This window comes from Denticeps clupeoides, chromosome 13 (genome assembly GCF_900700375.1).
Source record: "Denticeps clupeoides chromosome 13, fDenClu1.1, whole genome shotgun sequence".
NCBI classification, from domain to species: domain Eukaryota; kingdom Metazoa; phylum Chordata; class Actinopteri; order Clupeiformes; family Denticipitidae; genus Denticeps; species Denticeps clupeoides.
In genome coordinates this window covers 1,022,690-1,046,105 of record NC_041719.1, presented here as the reverse complement: position 1 = coordinate 1,046,105, position 23,416 = coordinate 1,022,690, and the positions used below count along the sequence as shown (strand labels likewise).

Below are 23,416 nucleotides of genomic sequence, written 5' to 3'. Positions count from 1 at the left end.
CTTATTCCCAGCAGGTCCAACTTCATTAGCTGAGCCAATAAACAGAATTCTGGCACAGGTGTCTTTTTTGTCACTAGGTGAACTGAAGTGGGTCCAGATTCTGTGGAAGTTGGGTCTTCATGAACCTCAGAACCAGCGTTTCTAAGCACTTTGTAATGATGGGTGTGAGTGCTAGGGGCCGGAAATCATTGTGGCAGGATACAGTTGACTTCTTTGGCACTGGGATGATCTTGGTGGTTTTGAGGCAGGTAGGTACCATGGCTGAACTCAGCGATGCGTTGGCCTGTACTTGCTAAAAATTGGGCAAGGAAGCCACAGCACACAGCAGGATCATCATTACAGAGGCATTTACATTTACATTTACGGCATTTGGCAGACGCCCTTATCCAGAGCGACTTACAACATGCTTAAGTTACCATCGATGAAGAGATCAATTCCGGTTTAATAGGACCCCAACTATGAATACATCTATTTTATTCACTCTGTTGTAGATTCTGTACACAAAGTTCGACAACAAGAAAATTACAATTTAATCTAAATATTCTTTAAAGAGGAAGGTCTTGAGCTGTCGTTTGAAGGAGCTCAGTGACTGAGCTGTTCTGACCTCGAGGGGAAGTTCATTCCACCACCGAGGGGCCAAGACGGAGAAGAGTCTAGATTAATGTTTTCCTTTTACCTTCAGAGATGGGGGGACCAGGCAAGCAGTACTGGAGGCTCGGAGTATACGAGGTGCAGTGCAAGGTGTAATAAGGGCTGTGAGGTAGGATGGTGCTGCTCCATGTTTGGCTTTGAAAGGCCAGCATCAGTATTTTGAACCTGATGCGTGCAGCTACTGGGAGCCAGTGGAGGGAACGTAGCAGAGGGGTGGTGTGGGAGAAGTTGGGAAGGTTGAAGATTAGTCGTGCTGCTGCATTTTGTAGTAGTTGTAGAGGTCGGATACATAGTGGTAGACCAGCTAGAAGGGAGTTACAGTAGTCCAGTCATGAGATTACTAAGGACTGAACCAGTAGTTGGGTGGCCTGGGTTGACAGATAAGGGCGGATTCGTCTGATATTGTAGAGAAGGAATCTACATGAGCAGGAAAGATTGCTGATGTGAGTTGAGAAGGAGAGTTGGTTGTCTATTGTTAAGCCAAGGTTGTGGGCTGTTGCAGAAGGAGAGAGCTGCGACCACTTACTGTCACTAGGCAACCACTAGTGACAGTATGGTCCCAGTATGACCAGGACATCACTAAAGGAGGCCTGAGGCCTCAGTGACAAGACAACTGTCCTCACACCTGGGAATCATTTGCACCTCTCTTGATATAACTCTCTTGCTATGACAATAACTAAGTTTTTAAGGTCCACCCATTGTCACTCTTGTCATACATTAAAAATAATATAAAATACCACACGTGACAAATCTACGAAACTTTGAATGAAACCTCTCTGTATGGACCTCATGAAATATATCTTTCTAGATGGAGGAGCAATGATGAATATCTTTTTTTTCTTTACTTGATGTTATTTTCTAGAAATAATACTGGACAGAATGTGGCCTTTTGTCAACTGAATAATTTTTACAGAAACCGTTTATTTAATGTATTTTAAAGTAAAGTATGCAGAATGATACTGAATATTCCAATATGAAAATCAACCGAAAAATGTTTTTATTAATGGACAGTTTTGTTATTATACAGCTAGCAGTTGTTGGGATTTTTCTCTACATCTGTCACGTCTATGGACTTACGGGGGAAGGAAGCGCAGAGGTGTGACATGCTGGGAACGGGGTTTTATTAATAAACAAACAATAAACACAACAAAAGAATGGCGCGGTGGCCGAAAAGGGAAATAAAGGGGAACAACATAAATAAACCCGCAGGCATGTGGCGATTGCCAGAACTCAAAACATAAACACAGTCGCTCACGGAGGTCAAGTTCATGACAGAGTTCATGATAATGCCGGAGATTCTGAAGGGGCGGAAGTCTCCGGCATTTATGCGCCATCAGGATTGGCCAACGGTGTTGAGCCCAGCTGCAGTCAATCCTGACATAGCCCCCCCCCTCCAAGGGCTACGTCCTCGGAGCCCCAGCAGTACCATCAGTGGAGGCGGCGGGGCGGACAGCGGCAACCACAGGCTCCTTCCCTGCTGTATCCTCTCCTTGGAGGACCCGGTCCCTTGGGCTGGCTCCCCGGTGTGGTCAGGCGTGGCGGCCCTGGTCTCTCGGGCTGGCTCCCTGGCTTGGTCAGGCGTGGCGGCCCGGCTGGGCACGTCGGGTGGAGTGTTGGCCCCACCTGTAATCAGAAGGTTACCAGTTTGAATCCTGAAGCCCAACCCAAGGTGCCACTGAGCAAAGCACCGTCCCCACACACAAGGGTGATGGATTAAAAACATTGTGTGCACCATGTGCTGTGTATCACAATGACAATCACTTCACTTTAAAATACCTTGAAATCAGCCTGAGTATGGGGCATCGGGGCAAGACCCCACAGCGGGACATGAATGTGACTCGGCCACGGTGGTCACACAGACCTATCCGCCACTTGTTGGGTATATTGTGTGGACATTATGTTGGTTGGGTCTTCCAATGTCTTTGGGCGGGTGGGCAGGCAATGTGGTGGTTGATGCCAGCAAATGGTATGAGAGGAAGTAGGAAGAATTTACATTTACATTTACGGTATTTACCAGACGGCCTTATCCAGAGTGACTTAAAATCAGTTACAGGGACAGTCCCCCCCCGGAGCAACTTAGGGTTAAGTGTCTTGCTCAGGGACACGATGGTAGTAACTGGGGTTTGAACCTGGGTCTTCTGGTTCATAGGTGAGTGTGTTACACACTAGGCTACTACTACGTGTGTGGTGAAGTGCCACATTGTGGGTGTAAAAAGAGGAGTAGTGTAACAGTAGTGTCTCCTACTCAAAATCACTGTATTAAAGCCATTTCAACGTGATGTTACCTGGCAGAAAGAGGCATGGCACAATAGAGGTTAAAAGGATGAACAATATCTAATAATAATAGATTTATTATTGCAGTTACACGTAAATATTGTACATTACAGAAAAACCCAAAATAAAAGACAGGAGAAAAGGAGAAAAAGTCAGGAGAAACAGAGAAAGAAGAAAAGACTCAGGAACTGGAAGACCCAGTTCCCGATGAAAAGGAAATGGACCACAAGAGAAAATTCTTTTATACATTTGACTCCCAGGAAGTTGCCACAGACCAATCAGAATTTGTTGTTTCTGCCCTGTCACGCCCTTGGTGTCTCCTCTCTGAGGCCAACAAAGACAGAGCGGGGGATCACTAAACAAATGGCTGGCCTTTCACACCGTCTGACAAAGGGCGTCTGACAAAGGCAGTCTGACAAAGACATGGAGAATGGAGGTGATGAACCTCTACGCAAAACAAAGCTCTAGAACGTCACCGGCTTGTGATTTCCCATCTTACATGGGGTAGATGGGCAGGATCATGGGTGAGAAGTGCTGCATTTGCGCTTCCAGGCGGGGTTTAATATTACGAGTGTCTGTTGGCACCACCTGCTGGACCCAGTGCAAATAAAAAGCAATTTCTGTTTCTTTCTTCTGATCGCAATAATGAATCGCCAGATTACTGCACTGAAAGCTCAAAAACATGAGTGATAAATCTGGCTGAAAATGAGTCCATCGTTGTCATCGTTTAACCTACAACATTAAAAAAAACATTTCATTATGTCACCGTGTGCTGTGCTGCAGTGTCTCACAATGCCAATCACTTCACTTTCAGTACAAGGGTGGAAAACGGTGAAGATAATTTACAAATTAAACATAAACCTTTAATAAGCAGCGTACCGAGGCAACCACTAGTGACCGGGTCCCAGTATGACCAGGACGTCACTAAAGGAGGCCTCTGGTGGGGTAACTATTCAGCTTCATCTATATCAGGGACAAGACAACTGTCCTCACACCTGGGAATCCTTTGCACCTCTCTTGATATAACTTTGTTGCTATGACAATAACTATGTTTTAAAGATCCACCCATTGTCACCTTTGTCACACATTATAAATGTGACAAATCTACGAAACTTTAAATGAAACCTCTCTGTACAGACCTCATGAAATATGTCTTTCTAGATGGAGGAGCAATGAAGAAATATCTTTTTTTTTCTTGATGTTATTTTCAAGAAATAATACTGGACAGGATCTGGCCTTTTGTCAACTGAATTATTTTTACATAAAACATTTATTTAATTTATTTTGAAAGTATGCAGAATGATACTGAATATTCCAACATGAAAATCAACCAAAATATCAATTTATTAATGGGGAATTTTCTTATTATACAGCTAGCAGTTGTTGTGATTTTTCTCTACATAAATTGTCTGATGATCTTCACCTTCCTGAAGAAAGAAGCCTTCAGGACGGACACACGCTATATTCTGTTTTCTCAGACGCTCTTTCCCGATTCGGGGCTGATTCTTATTGCAAACCTGGCACTCGCACTCGTCTACTACCAGGTGGCGATTCACTTTGTCGTCTGCTGCTTGCTTTCTGTCATCATGTCTTTGCTCTCAATCGTTTCACCTTTAGCCCTTGTTGCCATGTGTTTGGAGCGTTATGTCGCTATCTGTATGCCTCTGAGGCACGCTGACATCTCCACTCCCAGGACCAGGAACATCTGCCTCCTTATTATGTGGCTCATCAGTTCAGTGATACCGATATACGTTCTCTTTGTATCTTTATTTTCAATACCTTCTAAATTTTTGCTGGCATATGTTGTGTGCAGCATAGACGTGCTTTTTGTGGAGAGCTGGCAGAACCTTGTGAGATCAACTTTATTTCAGATGTACTTTCTTGTCATGTTTGGAATCGTCCTCTTTAGCTACTTCAAGATAATGAAGGCTGCAAGGGCAGCATCATCAAAAAACAAGAAGTCTACAAATAAAGGCCTCCGAACTGTGCTTCTCCATGCTTTCCAGCTACTGCTGTCGCTGCTCCGGTTTATATGTCCCTATGTGGAAACTAGTGTACTGCACATTGACATATTGCTGTATGTAAATCTGAGATATTCTGATTTTATAGTGTTTTTTCTTGCGCCACGTTGTCTTAGCCCACTTATTTATGGATTAAGAGATGAGAAATTTTCTGTTGTTTTAAGAAATTATGTTTTTTTTGGACATTACACATTTGTTTCCAATCTGTTCAGTTCAATTCATTCCAGATCAAGAGTTCAGACAAAAACTAAACCTATGGTAATATGACACTGTATATTTATTATGATATATTCTTATTTGTATGTAATTATGACATTGTCCTTGTTTGTGGTTTATCATAGCATTGAATGATCACTTTGAGAAGGATTTCAAGTCACATCCTAAGTGCCTTGTTATGCTTGAATTAAAGCTTGGAAAGTCCTTGACTACATGATGTACGTTTTGCTCCTGCTTTTGCTCCTGACTACTGTTACCTTGGTAACCGCCACCCTCATACTGATCATGGGACACACACCCACCCCTACCTCACACTGGCACATCCAGTACTGTAATTAATACAAGATATTACAGAATCTGAACAAGAAAACAACATTCTGTAGAACATGTTAAAAAAGTTCACTTCTTTACAGATAAAAATGGTCTGTGTAGCTAGAGTACGGGGGAAATATATCTTCTTTCGCCAGCGGAATCATCTGACCCTCCACGTTCTTTTTTGTGGGAAAGAAGGGCGGGGGCTCAAGGCCGTGTATTAACTATCATCGGCTAAATTCTTTGTATGTGAGAGGGGGATGAATGGAAGACCGGAATAATTACGAGTACCTTGTCATACCTTTTTGGCCTTTCCATTAACCCAGCCGCATTCCAAGCATTCTAATTTTCTCACCCGATGTACAGACCCACATGACCCATGTCCGCACTGTCCTCCAGACCCTCTTGCAGAACCGATTGTTCATCAAATTGGAAAAGAGTACCTTTCACACCACTAATGTCGCCTTCCTCGGATTCCATATCAGCACCTCGGAGGGTGTCCTGACCCAGCCAAGTTCTCTGCTGTGACAGGCTGGTCCCTGCGCACTACCATACATCAACAAGTTTAGCTCCGCAAACTTTTCCAGACAATTTCTCTGCAACTTTAGCCAGATCCAGCCTTCCAGCCTTATCTACACTTCCAGCCTTATGCACCTGATTTTTGCAAATCTCAACTCATCTCAAATCTCAACTCATCTCTACTCTTTTTGCACATGTCTGTCTTGTCTTGTGTGTCCTGTTTGAAATATCCAACATATCTACATACAAGCATCTTACATGATGTTGTCCAGTTATGTCCTGTTCAACCTGTTCATTGTACAGAAAAGTTTCACTTTTCACCTATAGCGATAATCTGTACAGTATTTATGTTTAGTGTTAGGCTTAAACACATATATATTTTTCTTTTATTATTGCACTATTGGGGCAATACACAGTGTACTGTGTATACGGTTGTACTGACAATAAACCAGTGTTGAATCTTGAATCTTGAGATCGTCCAACCAATGACCTCTCTTTAAAGTGAAGTGATTGTCACATGTGATACACAGCACATGGTGCACACAGTGAAGTTTGTCCTCTGCATTTAACCCATCACCCTGAGTGAGCAGTGGGCACCATGACAGGCGCCCGGGGAGCAGTGTGTGGGGACGGTGCTTTGCTCAGTGGCACCTCAGTGGCACCTTGGCAGATCGGGACTCGAACCGGCAACCTTCTGATTACGGGGCCGCTTCCTTAACCGCTAGGCCACCACTGCCCCATGGCCACCACTACCTCTCTCTGTCAGAGTGGGGCCCACAATTCATCTCCTGTTTCTGGCGGCAGTTCTGGAAACAGCTCGAGGTTTCTGTCAGCCTTACCTCAGGGTACCCTCCAAGCGGGCAGACAGAGCCAATTAACCAGAAGTTGGAGAAGTATTTCCATTGCTTCTGTTCTGCCCATCCTAGGAGGGCCACGATCCCGAAGAATGGTCCTGGATCCCGCACCACAACAAGACATCAGAGGCACTGAACCGGAAGCGGAAGGGGCCAAGGTCATCCTGTATAAAAGCACCATAACCCACGTCATCCGTGCCTGCTCATTGTCTGCCTTCATTGTTTCATTGTTCAGCTGCATTCATGTTTGACAATACATGTTTCTCCAGAACCAGTTGTCACATTTAAACCTTTTAAACAAGGTCACAGACTGGCATAAAGTGCACTTGTGACTGGGTGTGGAATGATGCTGGCTATGTGTTGGAAAGCACAGAGGCTGCTGCATTAATGTGGACTTTCTTACCTTGCATTTGGTTGCAAGGTAATTACAACACACACCTTTGGGTTAGATTTCTGAATAAATTGATATGTGCAAAATGGTCAGTATGTTATCAGGTGCATAAGGCTGAAATTGTATTGTTGTTGAGTTTAACAGTGTTCTGGTGATGGTGCTGCATTGAGTGCATTGAGAGCTCTGACTTGCTTGTGGGAAGAAGCTCTTGCCGTGTCTGGCAGTTACAGTTCTGATGCTGCGGAATCGTCTACCAGACGGTAGGAGGGAGAACAGGACATGTGAGGGGTGGTGAGAGTCCATCATTATTGTCCAAGCTCAACGAATGAGGTATTTCTCGTAGAGCTGGGAGATGGGTGGAGGTGGAACCCAGATGATGAGCTCTGCTGTCTTCACTATTCGCTGCAGGGACTTCTTCTGTTCAGCAACAGTGCAGTTCCCGTACCAGACAGTGATGTAGCAGCAGAGAACATCTCAATGGTCCCCCGTTAGAGGATTAGAGGAGGGAGGTTGACCTTCTTCAGCTTCCTGAGGAAGTATAGATGTAAGCTGGGCTTTCTTGGTGGTGGAGGTGGTGTTGAGGCTCCAGGAGAGATCATCTGTCATGTGCACACCCAGGAAGTTCACACTGCTTACGATCTCAACAGCAGATATATTGATGTGCAGTGGTGTGGGGACAGTTGGATTCTTCCTGAAGTTGACAACCTTCTCTTTCATCTTGTTGACATTTACATTTTACATTTACAGCATTTAGCAGACGCCCTTATCCAGAGCGACTTACAATCAGTAGTTACAGGGACAGTCCCCCTGGAGCAACTTAGGGTTAAGTGTCTTGCTCAGGGACACAATGGTAGTAAGTGGGATTTGAACCTGGGTCTTCTGGTTCATAGGCAAGTGTGTTACCCGCTAGGCTACTACCACCCTGTTGATAGTGCTCAGGCTTGTCTGTTATGAAGTCCAAGATCCAGTTGCAGAGTGGAGAGCTTATTCCCAGCAGGTCCAACTTCATTAGCTGAGTCAATAAACAGAATTCTGGCACAGGTGTCTTTTTTGGTCAGTAGGCCAACTGAAGTGGGTCCAGATTCTTTGGAAGTTGGGTCTTCATGAACCTCAGATCCAGCCTCTCTAAGCACTTTGTAATGATGGGTGTGAGTGCTTGTGGCAGGATACAGTTGACTTCTTTGGCACTGGGATGATCTTGGTGGTTTTGAGGCAGGTAGGTACCAAGGCTGAACTCAGCGAAGCGTTGGCTTGTACTTGCTAAAATGATTGGGCAAGGAAGCCACAGCACACAACAGGATCATCATTACAGAGGCAACCACTAGTGACAGTATGGTCCCAGTATGACCAGGACGTCACTAAAGGAGGCCTCTGGTGGCATAACTATCAGGGACAAAACTGTCCTCACACCTGGGAATCCTTTGCACCTCTCTTGATATAACTTTGTTGCTATGACAATAACTACGTTTTTAAGGTCCACCCACTGTCACTATTGTCATACATTAAAAATAATATAAAATACCTCATGTGACAAATCTACGAAACTTTAAATGAAACCTCTCTGTACGGACCTCATGAAATATGACTTTCTAGATGGAGGAGCAATGAAGAAATATCTTTTTTTTTTCTTGATGTTATTTTCTAGAAATAATACTGGACAGAATCTGGCCTTTTGTCAACTGAATAATTTTTACAGAAACAGTTTATTTAATTTATTTTAAAGTAAAGTATGCAGAATGATACTGAATATTCCAACATGAAAATCAACCGAAAAATGTTTTTATTAATGGAGAGTTTTGTTATTATACAGCTAGCAGTTGTTGCGATTTTTCTCTACATAAATTGTCTGATGATCTTCACCTTCCTGAAGAAAGAAGCCTTCAGGACGGACACACGCTATATTCTGTTTTCTCAGACGCTCTTTCCCGATTCGGGGCTGATTCTTATTACAAACTTGTCAGTTGTACTTATTTACTACCAGGTGGCGATTCACTTTGTCGTCTGCTGCTTGCTTTCTGTCATCATGTCTTTGCTCTCAATCGTTTCACCTTTAGCCCTTGTTGCCATGTGTTTGGAGCGTTATGTCGCTATCTGTATGCCTCTGAGGCACGCTGACATCTCCACTCCCAGGACCAGGAACATGGGCCTCCTTATTATGTGGCTCATCAGTTCAGTGATACCGATATACGTTCTCTATGTATCATTATTTTTAATACCTTCTAAATTTTTGCAGACATATGTTATGTGCAGCATAGACGTGCTTTTTGTGGAGAGCTGGCAGAACCTTGTGAGAACAACTTTATTTCAGATGTACTTTCTTGTCATGTTTGGAATCGTCCTCTTTACCTACGTCAAGATAATGAAGGCTGCAAGGGCAGCATCATCAGAAAACAAGAAGTCTACAAATAAAGGCCTCCGAACTGTGCTTCTCCATGCTTTCCAGCTACTGCTGTCACTGCTCCAGTTTATATGTCCCTATGTGGAAAGTAGCATACTGCATATTGACATGTTGCTGTATTTAAAAGTGAGATATTCCAATTTTATGTTGTTCATTCTTGCACCACGTTGTCTTAGCCCACTTATTTATGGATTAAGAGATGAGAAATTTTCTGTCGTTTTAAGAAATTATGTTTTTTTTGGACATTACACATTTGTTTCTAATCTGTTCAGTTCAATTAAATCCATATCAAGAGTTCAGACAAAAACTAAACCTATGGTAATATGACACTGTATAATTATTATGAAATATTCTTATGTTATTGTCCTTGTTCATAGTTTCTCATAACATTTACATTTAAGGCATTTGGCAGACGTCCATATCCAGAGCGACTTCCAACGTGCTTCCATGTTACCATAGATGAAGTGGTCAGTTCTGGTTCACTAGGACCCCCAACTATGAATACAATCTTTTTATTCACTCTGTTGTAGTTTCTATAGATAGGTTAGATAATCAGAAGGTTACAAGTTCATCTAAATATTCTCTAAAGAGGAAGGTCTTGAGCTCAGTGACTGAGCTGTTCTGACCTCAAGTGGAAATTCATTCCACATAACAGTGAAGAACAGTGAATGATCACTTTGTGGGCATTTGTTGTCATGCGCTAACTGTCTTTTTATGAATTAAAGCTTGTAAAGTCCTTGAAGACTCAGTCTGTGGTTTAACTGCCTTTTTGCCATCAAACAATCGATCTCAAAGAGACACAAAGGTTTTACCTTCATGTACAGTATATGTTTAATTTGTATGTGCTGTATTTATGGCGTTCTGCAGCCTACAACATCAGAAGCCTACAACACATGGCTAAATGATTTTAGTGTTTCTTTTCCCTGTCTGCATGAAAGTTGCCTTTAACTACATTTTATTATAAAATAATACATATCTTGTGGCGAACAGAACTTTTGTGGTGGACAGTCTGTTGATCTCCACAGCATGAGCTGTTGATAAAGCAGTCCCCTTTTCACAGCAGTGTTTTAAAGTAAAAGTACAGTAAAGTGAAGTGATTGTCACATGTGATACACAGCAGCACAGCACACGGTGCACACAGTTAAATTTGTCCTCTGCATTTAATTATCACCTTGAGTGAGCAGTGAGCAGCCATGACAGGCACCCGGGGAGCAGTGTGTGGGGACGGTGGCACCTTGCCTCAGTGGCACCTTGGCGGACCGGGATTCGAACCGGCAACCTCCTGATTACGGGGCCGCTTCCTTAACCGCTAGACCACCACTGGCCCACCACTTTCACCCAGAGGTTCGATTTCTGTGGTCTAGTTTTTGTCCTGATCATTTGGCTTATCACAGTTTTCATTCCTTTGCTAAATGTTTGTAACATTTTTCTCACGTTTTGCCTTGGCCGCGACCCTAACGATCGACTCACAATCCCTGGATTATCCCGCTGATGACTTTACGGTGTTTGACTCCCACCCATCTCTCTTTCATCACACCCCCGTGGTGCCGCTCTCCCCCACATTCCTCCCCCGCGCCCGAACCTCGCCCACCGCTAGTATACATAATTTTTTTTAATTGCTTTGTTGTCGCATGTGACACCCCACAGCACAGCACCCTGGGAAATGTGTCCTCTGCATTTATCAGGTTCAGGATTACGGGTCGGTTTCCTTCCCCGCTAGGCTCGCCCCTTCGTGTCCGTGTCTGCAGTATCCTGACATTTCCATTTGACCCTGACCCTAGACCATGACATAACGGGCAACAGTTTTACCAGTTTTACCAGCAGTGGTGGTGGACAGTGGCGGGTTTCAATCCCAACCTGCCAAGGTGCCACTGAGGTGCCACTGAGCAAAGCAGCATCCCCATACACTGCTCCCCGGGCGCCTGTCATGGTGCCCACTGCTCACCAAGGGTGATGGTTAAACATTTCACCGTGTCACCATGTGCTGTGCTTTATGAAAATCACTTTACTTTATTTATAACAATGCCTTTTGTTGAAGTATCTTAGAAACATTCTGTTTTTAGGAAATACTATACATTAAACTTCACCTCTAAATTTAGTTTGCCTTTTAATTCAACTTTGTAATATATACATGAAACTGTGTCATGGCCGTGCCGGCTCCCCTGAGTATCAGGGTTAATGCGGGTTACTGAATGGCGGCGTCCGGAATTGTGACGCAGCAGTCTCTAGATTCTCGCCGAAGTGTGATGTTGTCCGGTTTACTGTCCAGGGAAGAGACATTGGACAGTAGGACGGATGGCAGAGGATTAGTCCTTGGCCTAGCACGGACCCCCATCTGTTTCCCGCATCAGGCGGCATCAGGGCCTGCTCTACGCTGTGGTCCGAGTTTGCGCGGTAGTTTTTCTTAAGTCATCATGTAGGTTAGCTGGAGGAGTTTTCTCTGATTGTAGACATGGACATCCTTTTCCCCGATGTCCAAGTGTCTTTTCAAGCGGGCTGAAGGACAGAAAAGCTTTAAAAAAAAAAAGCACCTTTGTGGAACCGGAGAGGCCGCTGCGAGCTAATGTCGCTCCGACATCTTTTTTTTTAGGATGCAGAAGACCAGCTGGTTTATAGTCTACGTGCTAGAATATGTTGGGTTGTACAATATGATAGTAGAGGCTATCATAACAATAAGAGACAGTAAGAATTCTAACAATAAAGGCCTCTGAGCTGCTTCCCAGCTGCTGCTCTTACTACTCACTACCAGTGGAATGGAATGTAAAGATATCTGAGATGTTTAAATTTATTTGGTGTCGTTTCACATATCCCATCCCACCACTACACCTGTTGGACTATTTCTTTTCTTGGACACCAGTTGCAGGCTCCCTCTACCCTGGAAGGACATCCCGCTCTGTATCACTCCTTCTCATGGTTTCATCCATTTTCTTTGTGTGCAGAAGGGTTAAGTGTGGGGGATGTGAACTGTAGGGCCTGTCACAGCCCATTGAGACATACTGTATGTGATTATGAGCTACTTATGAGCTATGATGTACCCACACACAGACTTTACCGTGACTGCGCATGAATTCTCCCGTGGTTCACTCTTTCAGCAACATTTCATCATCCTCAAAATGAGAACGTACTGTATGTGATTATGAGCTACTTATGAGCTATGATGGGCCCACACACAGACTTTACCGTGACTGCGCATGAAATCTCCTGTGGTTCACTCTTTCAGCAACATTTCATCATCCTCAAACTGAGAACGTACACAAACCGGAGTCATCACACACAAGGCAGGGAAACAGATTGTTCCCATCTCTGAATACACTCATGCCTAAATATTTGCTCTGTAAATAATTTATCAGCTCTTAATTACCAAACCGGGAATATGTGGCAGCCCTCTACAAGGATTGCACCCGTTGTCTAACCGTGTCGCACTAATTAAAGGTTAATTTGCACCCTGGTGTCCCAGCAGTAGAATAACATATTTTGAATTGTGTTAAGTTGTGTTTGTGGGTGTGTTGTTCACCATTTATCAGAGGTCATTAGTTACTTTGCTTAAAGACACACAAACCTTCTTTCGTCCATTATTCTTTACTCATACCTGGATGTTTGTCACAAATTCTGATCTTATCCTCTATGTTCAGGTGTGAATGCATTGTAACAGCAGTATTGTATACAGCATGGTATACAGTGTCAGTATAAGCAGTGGCGCTTTTGGTGGGCCAGTGGTGGCCTAGCGGTGAAGGAAGCGGACCCGTAATCAGAAGGTTGCCGGTTTGAATCCCGATCCGCCAAGGTGCCACTTAGCAAAGCACCGTCCCCACACACTGCTCCCCGGGCACCTGTCATGGTGCCCACTGCTCACTCAGTGGGGCAGTGGTGGCCTAGCGGTTAAGGAAGCGGCCCTGTAATCAGAAGGTTGCCGGTTCGAATCCCGATCCGCCAAGGTGCCACTGAGGTACCACTGAGCAAAGCAGCGTCCCCACACTGCTCCCCGGGTGCCTGTCATGGCTGCCCACTGCTCACCAAGGGTGATGGGTTAAATGCAGAGGGCAAATTTCACTGTGTGCATCGTGTGCTGTGTTGCTTTGTATCACATGTGACAATCACTTCACTTCACTTCACTCATGGTGATGGGTTAAATGCAGAGGACATATTTCACTTTGTGCACTGTGTGCTGTGCTGCTGTGTATAACATGTGACTATCACATGTGACTTTTTCAAATCGGGATTCGAACTGTCAACCTTCTGATTACGGGGCCGCTTTTTTAACTGCTAGGCCACCACTGACTCATTGTGAAATTCCACAGCCACCAAGAATAGCAAGGCAAGCACGTCCCTCCATACACAGTCCTTCTGAGCTGGTCTGCAACACTTCTCTAGTGTGGAGGGATTTTACAGGAAATCCACTATAACATGAAATTTTATGTCTTCACCTTATTCAGTGAACCCACAGCATGCCCGTAATGCTGTCATGGGCAAAGCCAGTAAAAACCGGCAAACCCAGCTTCTGATTTCATTCTAATATGTGACGTAGGTCCGTTTATTTAGCACAAGATTGTCAGAAATCTGAGGTTTGTGACCAAGCGCCTACTATAGAACTTTTTTTAGGAAGTTACTGTCTCTCCTGTCTTACATATTGCATTGTGGGAATCATTTCTCTGCATCTGACGTATCAATAAACTGACGTCTAATCACAGTGCTGGTTTGCAGAAAACCCGAAATGATGCAATTATGATAAGATAAGATAAGATAAGATAAGATATGATAAGATAAACCTTTATTAGTCACGGCAGAAAGTGGATAGAACAAAGTTAAGAGCAGCAAAAAATAAATATGTATATGTATTTATCTACACATGTACAATCGGTATCTACACATGTACAATGGGTACACCTGTACAACTGGTAACTACCGTGGTGTATTTGATGTGTGTGTTTGCTTGTCTGTGTGTGTGTGTGGCCAACTGTGAGGTCTTTGTTGTAGAGTCTTGACAGCGGCTAGAACAAAAGACCTTCTGAACCTATGATGAATGATGAATTTTGTCCTGGTGATGGTTCTCCATGTTCTCCTCAGTGTGGCAGCCTGCTATGCTGTCCAGATGTTCGTCATGTTGCCAGCATCAAATTCACATAACCATGCTGTCTAAACAGAGAACAGTACAGTGAGTGAGGTGTGACTGCTTGTGTAAACGTGTGCACACGATTCTGATTATTACAAACAGTGACAGTGGACCATGCACACCATGAAGGACAATTGCATAATATTAATGATGATGCGCTACCATTGGCTAGTAAACTGCTTAATATTTATACAACTTCCTTAAGTGTCTGGGATAAAAGGCCTGCCTGCAGATGCATGTGGCCTCTACTCAGGACGAACATCTCCGCTATGACAAGCCAAACGTGCACCATTTATTTAAGGGGTCTATACTGAGTTTTCTTTTTAATATCATTACTGTTTCAGATTAATATTGTATTCAAATTGTATTCTGTTTTTTGTTCTTGTTTATTGGGGTCTCTGAACTCATGTCATTTTATGTGCAATACATCTATTTATATATTTAGGCATGTTTCTTCTTATCCCGCTATTCAGTATGGAATTCCGTATTTGTTACTCTTGTGCAGGTTTTATTTAACTGTGAATGTTCCTTCGTGGAGCTGAAAAATGACTGAGAACAGCAGTCACGTTGTGAATGTCACTGTTCAGGAGCCACTAGAGTCCCCCCACTCCCTGCGAGTGGACATTACCACTGCACTGATCCAGCTACTGGTGTGGCCCTTTGTCTACATCGACCTCTTTATGTTCTTCGTCTTTCTGCGGCGAGAAGTTCTGAGGGTGGAGACGCGTTACGTGCTGTTTGCTCAGACGCTTCTAGGTGACTGCTTCTTCCTGGTCTTGACCAATTTTGTCGTGCTCACCGTGCACGTGCACCTTCTGCTGCCCGTGGCTTTCTGCGTCCCGCTCTGCATCGTGATGGACGGCCTCACCCACCTCTCGCCCACGGTCATCGTGGCCATGTGTCTAGAGCGCTACGTGGCCATCTGCATGCCCCTGCAGCACGTCAACATCTTCACCCCAAAACGGACCACGACCGTCATAGCGGCCGTGTGGGTGCTCAGCTTCATCAAACCCTTCCTAGATTTCGTCATCTTCCTCAACGCCGTTTCAACAAGCTACTACACTCAAATGACCTTCTGTTACTACGAGATTATGCTGTTGGAAAGATGGCACCTGATGATGAGGGGAAATCTTTATATCGCAAATTATCTGCTGATTCTGATTATTCTGTTCTTCTGCTACGGCTCTATAATCGTTGTAGCACATAGGGCTTCTGGTGACAACAAGACGGTGGCATCAAAGGCCAAACGCACCCTCCTGCTGCACTTGCTACAGCTGTCGTTGTGCACCGTGGAGATCATCTGCCCATATGTCGAGGCCCAGGTCCTGAAAGCTGCAGATCTCTATATATACATGATTGTTCGCTCTTTCAATTTTCTGGCTTTCTCCATCCTTTCAAGGGCGATAAGTCCACTTATCTATGGCTTCAGAGATGAAAAGTTTTATGCTGCAATTAAGTATTATGCCAACTGTAATATAAATCAGATCACTTCTGACAAGTAACCCTCAGCCACGAATGAGACCATTTAAATGCAGCAGAACGTTTTCCCCCATGATCCAATGCACTGTAATTCAATCAACATGACATTATGGTGTGCGAAGAATTATTTCAGCTGCTTATTACGCACTAAAACTTTGATGCAAGTTTATAATGTTTTTGTGGAGAGTCCTTGTAGCATCATGTGAAATTGTGAACAATCTGTTTATTTTCCCAGCTCAATGTATACAGATCGAATTAATAGTCGTATATTTTTACATGACTCTGTCATTATTTTATAGTTATATCAACAGCTGGTGTTCTCTATCCTCTTTTGAGTTAAACTATGTTCTCTTTCTTATAGTACGTTTATAAAAGTGTGTTTGTACTGAGTTGTGTGTATTTCCTCAGGCTTAGATATTAGATATTTTACATTAAGGAATTGGCATCAGTAATATGGCCACACATAATTGACAAAGTTCTGTGGATGCAGAATGAAACGTCTCTACCTTAAAGAAAGAAAGTCAAGTTGCCACGACTCAACTTTCAGACAAATTTACCTGGATGACTGAGAATCTTTACAGACATAATTTTGCACAATATATCATGTTATATTAGCACATTTCTGATGTGAACAGGTCTTCGTAAACTAATGGTTATTAAGTATTATTTTTTTTCAATAGTCAGACAATGAAAATATAAGTCACTTCTACACATTAAATGTTAGCTTGTCATAAGATGATGGTTCCTGTTGCTTATAATTGTATTTCACAAACAGTAATAAATATTGATGAGGCTTAGGGCCGATAAGATTCAGAATTATAAAACATATAACCGACTTGCGTTATGCATTTTTAATTGAGAATTGACAAAAGAAATATAAATAAGAACAAAACAGGCATGAACAGGCCAAAAGGCCCGGGCATGAGTGTCACCTGCAGTCTGTGCAGGTCTGCTTTTCAAGGAATTTCTGTTACGATGTATAGTCCACGAGAGCCGGGTCCAGGACGTCACCACAAGGCAATGAGGAGACTTCCTCCAGCCCGTAGCCCTCCCAGTCCACCAGATATTCAAGTCCCTGGCCCCATCTGCGGATGTCCAGGAGTAAGTCGGGATGCCCCCAATTTGCAGAGAGGGTGGTGGACCCCAGGGAGGTGGGGAGTAGGGAGACACGGAAAACCAGGATTTCTTTGGGGGACCCAGGAATGGACAGCTGTTACAACACCAGGTTGTTCTGTCTCGTTTATTGACATGTATCAATGTACTATAAGGATGGACATCACGGGAGCCTGCTTTTGTGTTGCATAACAGCTGTCTGCAGGGGGAGGTGTGACATTCCTGTGTCGATGATTGTGTGTGAAGATTCAGCACCTCTGTTTTACATGCCTTTTGTCTGACGGCAACGTGTGAAGTGTCAGCCGTCAGGACCGCCCACCCTCTTTGTCTTCCCCAAATGGGAGGCACCGGGGGCGTGACATCAGAAACAACAGGTTCTGATTGGTCAGTGACAACTTCCTGTAGGCCAGGGGTATAAAGGTCTGCTCACATGTGGAAAAGGGACTCTGAGCTTTCTTGCTCAGGGGGTTTTCCATCGGAAGCCGGAAGGCTTCTGAGTCTTTCTCTCCCCCTCTTTTTCTCTTCTCCCTCTTTACTCTTTCTTCTCATTTTTAATTTCTCTGTAACCTTGGTACCTTTTTACATTTAATATCCACATGTAACTACAAAAATTATTTACCGGTGTTAATAACTTTGAAACTGTTCATTTTTTAACCTCTATTGTGCCATGCCTCTTTCTGCCAGGTAACATCAAATTGGAGTGGTTGAATACAGTGCTTTGTGTGGAGGGAGAAAGAGTTTTTCTACACACTCTATTCTCTTCTCCCACACCACATGGTCTTTTATACAGTACCTTGCCCCCAACTTCTTGGCCCTGGTGGACATTGGCAAGGATTTAGACACTCGGGTACCTGCGTGAACGAGGCTGGGGTTATGTCATTTCATGGCCTAGCAGCAGTCTGGTGGGCACTTGGTGAGGAGGTCCTCCAGAAACATCTAACCAAACCAACACCCCCTGGAGGACCTCCTGGCACTAGGATGCATGGCTGGGGAATGATGGCCTCTCTGGAATTGTACATGGCTGGTAGGAGAGGTGAAAGTTAAAACGAGTGAAGAGGAGGGACCACCTAGCCCAGCGTGGATTTAGTCATCGGACCTCTTGTATTTATTGCAGGTTCATGAACGGATGCTCTGTCCCCTCTAACCAATACCGCCATACTTCCAGGGATAGCTCCCTGTTCCCCACATCATATTTCTGTTCAGCTAGTGTTATCTGGTGGGACAAAAACACACAGGTGTGCAGGCAATAGCTGGCAGCCAAGGAGCGTGTTGATAGTCATGTGAAATCCACACTGACAAAGAGCCGATGATTGAGGAGTTCCGTCAGCACCTCTAACACATGCCGAACATGGGCCAGGGGAGCAGACGATCATGTCATCAAGGTAGATGAAGACTGAATGGTTAAGGTATTCTGACACTTGGAATGCTGACACTTGGAATGCTGCCGACCAGGTGTTAGGCATATCTGAGGTCAAGGTCCTGGCCCCGGCTAAGTGGAGAGAAGGCAGTGGGTACTTGTTCTTAATTGTGATTTTGTTACATTTGCGTTAGTGGAAATGCAGGGCCTTAAGCCCCCGGCACTTGGGGTCCCACCGGGGGTACCAACCCTCCAATTGAAGTGCAAGTTGTGCAGGCTTAGCCAAGGGTACCCCAGAATCCTGGATTCTTGGGGAGAGGAGGCAAGGAAAAAGGAGATGTTCTCGAAGTGGTCATGGTTAGTGGTCGACTGGACTGGGATGGTTTGTAAGTGCATGACCACCCTAAGCCAATCCTAGGGGGTCATCCTTTGAGGCCTTGAACTGTGGAAGGTTGCAATGGAGAACAGGAATCCAGATCCTTGGCCAGATCCATATCCATTAGGTTCATAGCTGCCCTGAATCAACAAGTGTGGGTGACGGAGCTGGTCATGATAGGCAGGCCCACTGGTGAGCCTGCCTATGTCAAACCTTGGCATTTTCCAACAAATGTTGGGGTCGGTTGGGACATGGCACCGTTGCTCGTGTCATTACCTGCCGTGTTTGACCTGCCATTGATCCAGAGAGGTGGCCAGCTGGATGATGCTATTCAGGCTCCTGGGTTCTCTCTTGGGGTTCAAGATTCAAGATTCAAGATTGGTTTATTGTCAGTACAACAGAATGAAAGTTTCCCCGCACACTCATGTCATGTGGTGTCCGTTGGTCACATGTCGACACGTGTCACATGCATTAGAATAAAATGTAATGTGAAATGTTATTGGCTCAGCAGGGACAGAAGTGAAGTCACGATATTCAAATCAACCTGACAGTATAAAAAAGGGAGACTGGGAGTTCAGTTCTTGTGGCTTAGTAACACAGAACCTCAGGTAATGTCTCTAATGCATTAGTTAGTAGATAGAACTGTGGTTGAATTGAATTGTGGTTTTTGAATATATCCATTCATAAATACTATGAATATGTATTTAAAGATGATAACTTTTTTTCCCCTGTCAGGTGGGAGATGTATGAAAACAGCAGCCAAAGTGTGAGCACCAGCAGTCAGAAGCTGCTGAAGGGCAACAACCTGGTGCGCCTGAATGTGACCACAGCTCTAGTGCAGGTCCTTGTGTGGCCATTCATCTACATCAACATCTTCATGTTCTATGTTTTCCTGAAGAAACACACCCTGAGAGCAGAACCACGCTACGTTCTCTTTGCCCAGAACTTGATTGGAGACGCGGCCTTTCTCCTCATGACCAACTTTGTGGTGGTTATGATGCATGTGAACCTACTGCTGCCCATAAGTGTCTGTATTCCTTACGTTTTGGTCATGGGGATGCTCACACAGGTCTCACCCAATGTAATTGTTACCATGTGTCTGGAGCGATATGTGGCCATCTGCATGCCTTTAAGACACGTCAGCATCTTCTCTCCCAGCCGGACACAGATAGTTGTAGCCATGGTCTGGATTTTCAGCTTCCTGAAACCACTAATAGATCTGATCATCTTTCTCACCATGGTGTCAAGGAGCTACTTCAGTCAGCTCAACTTCTGCTATTATGAAATCCTGTATCTGCAGAGCTGGCAGAGGGAGCTGCGCAGCCACCTGGCAATAGCGAACATTGCCGTAATCACCCTCATGCTTATTTTCATTTATGGTTCCATCATAACTGTTGCTCGTAGGGCCTCTGAGAAGAATAAGCAGACAGCATCTAAGGCCCAGCGAACCCTCCTGCTGCATGCTGTACAGCTTCTTCTTTGCACTTTAAAGGCTTTCACTCCTTATGTTGAGGCACAGATAATTTCTGTTAATATAGACCTCTATGTGGTTGTCCGCTATTTTAATTTTCTCTCTTTTGATATCCTCACGAGGTCCCTCAGTCCCATGATCTACGGTTTTAGGGATGAGAAGTTCTGTTCTGCAGTGAAATACTATGCCAGGTGCAGAGCAACTCCTATTGTTTCCAGCAAATGAATGGGAATATTGATTCAGTAGTTTGGGGAAGTAATTTACATAAGTTTCTCTCATCCTAGGGAAAAAATCTCGGAAGAAAACAGTTCTGTTTGTTTATTTCTATTTAATGTTCAATAAATAAAAAGGAAAGAAAGTGAAATGATTGTCATGCATGGTGAAACGTGTCCTCTGTATTTAACCATCACCAACCAGCAGCCATGACAGGCGCCCGGGGAGCAGTGTGTGGGGACGGTGCTTTAGTTCAGTGGCACCTTGACGGCAACCTTCTGATTACGGGGCCGCTTTCTTAACCGCTAGGCCACCATTGACGCATTGTCATATTCCACAGCCACCAAAAATAGCAGGGCAAGCACGTCCCTCCATACACAGTCCTTCTGACCTGGTCTGCAACACTTCACAGGAAATCCACTATAACCCTGTAACACTTTATTCAGTGAACCCACAGCATGCCTGTAATGCTGTCATGGGCAAAGCCAGTAAAAAAAGCTTTGATTTCACTCTAATATGTGACGTAGGTCCGTTTATTTAGCACAAGAGAGTCAGAAATCTGAGGCTTGTGACCAACGCCGACCATAGATTTTTTTTTAGTAAATTACCTTCTCTCCTGTCTTACATATTGCATTGTGGGAATCACTGATCTGCATCTGACGTATCAATAAACTGACATCTAATCACAGTGCTGGTTTGCAGACAACCCGAAAGTATGCAATTATGATAAGATAAGATAAACCTTTATTAGTCCCAAAGTGGGAAATTGCATTTGTCATGGCAGAAAGTGGATAGAAGTTAAGAGCTGGGATAAAGGCAAAAAATGACATGTGTTACATTTAAGCCTGCCACTCTAAGACCGTGAAATGCACAGAAACAACGCTGCACAATATGACATAAGGTCATATGGACCGCCCACAAATCCGGTTCAAATTTTAAAAAGTAAATTTTAAGAAGTTTCCAGCTCCCTGTGACCAGCTGTCAAAGCTAGAGACACGGGAATCGAGTTACACAATCTGACATATTGGTTGTGTTGCTACCGCCAACAGGTGTCAGGAAAATGAAAAATGACATATTAATTGCTTCGTTGGAGACTACAGGATGCCCACAATTCGTGACCAAACTATTAAAAGTGTGAAATTTGAGTCTTAGAAACTCTTAGAATTTGACATAACATGGTTCGCATACACACAACTTTCATGTGCGGTTTGACATATGGCTTGGCTCGATTGGATTTGCGGTCTACACGCAATTCCCCAGAAAGTGTTTTTGGAATGTGTTTATTTTACTTTGTGTCCAGATGGTTTGATATTGTCTCGTAGATCTCGCCAAGACCGACGTTTTGACATATGGTTGGTCTCTGTCTGATTTACAGATCACGCACAATTTTGGAAAAACCAAAAAAGTGTCAATGGGCGGAAATTTTTTATTTTATTTCTTTTTTTATTTATTATTTCAGACTTCTTTTGACACTTAATGCGGGTCAAACCGAAGCTATATATGCTATATATCAAAAATTTGTACTTTATTATGTGAGGTGTGCTATTACGGACTGGGCGTGGCCGAGCTATTAACGCTCAAACAGGGTCATTTGCCCATTAGAATGCATTGAATGCTAATTTTAGCATTGGTAGCATTGGTAAAATGGGGCCCCTTTTAAGTGGTACTGCTACTGTGTCATTGCCAGCAAAGGGGGCCATACAAGGGGTACTGATACAGCAGCAGCGCCAGCACTGTAATTCAGTGGAATCTTAAACCAGGAACTTCATTAGGATGCCTGGTCCTTCAGCCACTTTATTTAAATTATGGCCACGCCCTGTTAGCATTTTTGATGTTAACATTAGAATTGTAATATGCTAATTTTTCAACATGCCCCAAACGTCACCAAATTTAACGTGACGCATCTTGGCCACGCCCTGTTTGTTTTTTTTTATGTTAGCATGCTAACATTAGCATGCTTACATGCTAATTTTTAAAAAAATACTCCAGACCTCACCGAATTTCACATGACGAATCTTGGCTACACCCTATTAGCATTTTTGACGTTAGTATGCTAGCATTGACATGCTAAGATGCTAATTTTTCAACATGCTCCAAACGTCACCAAATTTAATGTGACTTGGCCACGCCCCTTTACCATGATAACATGCTCATTTTTGAACATGTTCTAAATATCACCTAAAGTCATTTAAACCGGCTGTTCCATCGGCTGTGGTAGTTATACCGCCTGCTCTTACAGCTGACACCAGTTCTGGAGGCCACGCCCGCTGCTGTGACCAATGCCCAGACAGGCCCATCAAAATTTCTCTTGGAATTTTGATTTCTATATATATATATTTTTATTTATTTCAGACTTTTTTCGGCACTTATTGCGGGTCGTACCGAAGCATGCACACGGCATGCTATATATCAAAAATGAGTACTTTGTTGTGTGAAGTGTGCTATTACTTTTATAAGCAATCGGACTGGCCGTGGCCAAGCTATTAACGCTCAAACATGGTCATTTGACCATTAGAATGCATTGAATGTTAATTTTAGCATTGGTAGCATTTGTAAAATGGGGCCCCTTTTAAGTGGTTCTGCTAGAGTGTCATTGCCAACAAAGGGGGCCTTACAAGGGGTACTGATACAGCAGCATCACCAGCACTGTAATTCAATGGA

At 43.8% G+C, this 23,416-nt stretch overlaps 4 protein-coding genes across 4 annotated transcripts; all 4 read left to right on the top strand.

Moving 5' to 3' along the window:
• Nucleotides 1-4,274: 4,274 nt before the first annotated feature.
• LOC114802164 (odorant receptor 131-2-like) lies at nt 4,275-5,213 on the top strand. The gene has a single exon (XM_029000863.1). It carries the CDS (start codon nt 4,275-4,277, stop codon nt 5,211-5,213), a length of 939 nt encoding a protein of 312 aa, XP_028856696.1.
• A 3,599-nt stretch (nt 5,214-8,812) lies between these two features.
• On the top strand, nt 8,813-10,123 carry LOC114802065 (odorant receptor 131-2-like). The gene has a single exon (XM_029000697.1). The coding sequence runs from the start codon at nt 8,968-8,970 to the stop codon at nt 9,961-9,963; it is 996 nt and encodes a 331-aa protein (XP_028856530.1). The 5' UTR covers nt 8,813-8,967; the 3' UTR covers nt 9,964-10,123.
• A 4,891-nt stretch (nt 10,124-15,014) lies between these two features.
• On the top strand, nt 15,015-16,610 carry LOC114802497 (odorant receptor 131-2-like). The gene has a single exon (XM_029001456.1). The coding sequence runs from the start codon at nt 15,292-15,294 to the stop codon at nt 16,246-16,248; it is 957 nt and encodes a 318-aa protein (XP_028857289.1). The 5' UTR covers nt 15,015-15,291; the 3' UTR covers nt 16,249-16,610.
• A 3,062-nt stretch (nt 16,611-19,672) lies between these two features.
• Nucleotides 19,673-20,977, top strand: LOC114802631 (odorant receptor 131-2-like). Its single transcript, XM_029001719.1, has 2 exons — nt 19,673-19,679; nt 19,807-20,977. Exon 2 carries the CDS (start codon nt 19,814-19,816, stop codon nt 20,765-20,767), a length of 954 nt encoding a protein of 317 aa, XP_028857552.1. The 5' UTR covers nt 19,673-19,679; nt 19,807-19,813; the 3' UTR covers nt 20,768-20,977.
• Nucleotides 20,978-23,416: the final 2,439 nt, after the last annotated feature.

Bases quoted from the DNA above. Each gene is read 5' to 3' on its own strand.
- LOC114802065 (XM_029000697.1), top strand. From the start codon at position 8,968: ATGCAGAATGATACTGAATATTCCAACATGAAAATCAACCGAAAAATG.
- LOC114802164 (XM_029000863.1), top strand. From the start codon at position 4,275: ATGGGGAATTTTCTTATTATACAGCTAGCAGTTGTTGTGATTTTTCTC.
- LOC114802631 (XM_029001719.1), top strand. From the start codon at position 19,814: ATGTATGAAAACAGCAGCCAAAGTGTGAGCACCAGCAGTCAGAAGCTG.
- LOC114802497 (XM_029001456.1), top strand. From the start codon at position 15,292: ATGACTGAGAACAGCAGTCACGTTGTGAATGTCACTGTTCAGGAGCCA.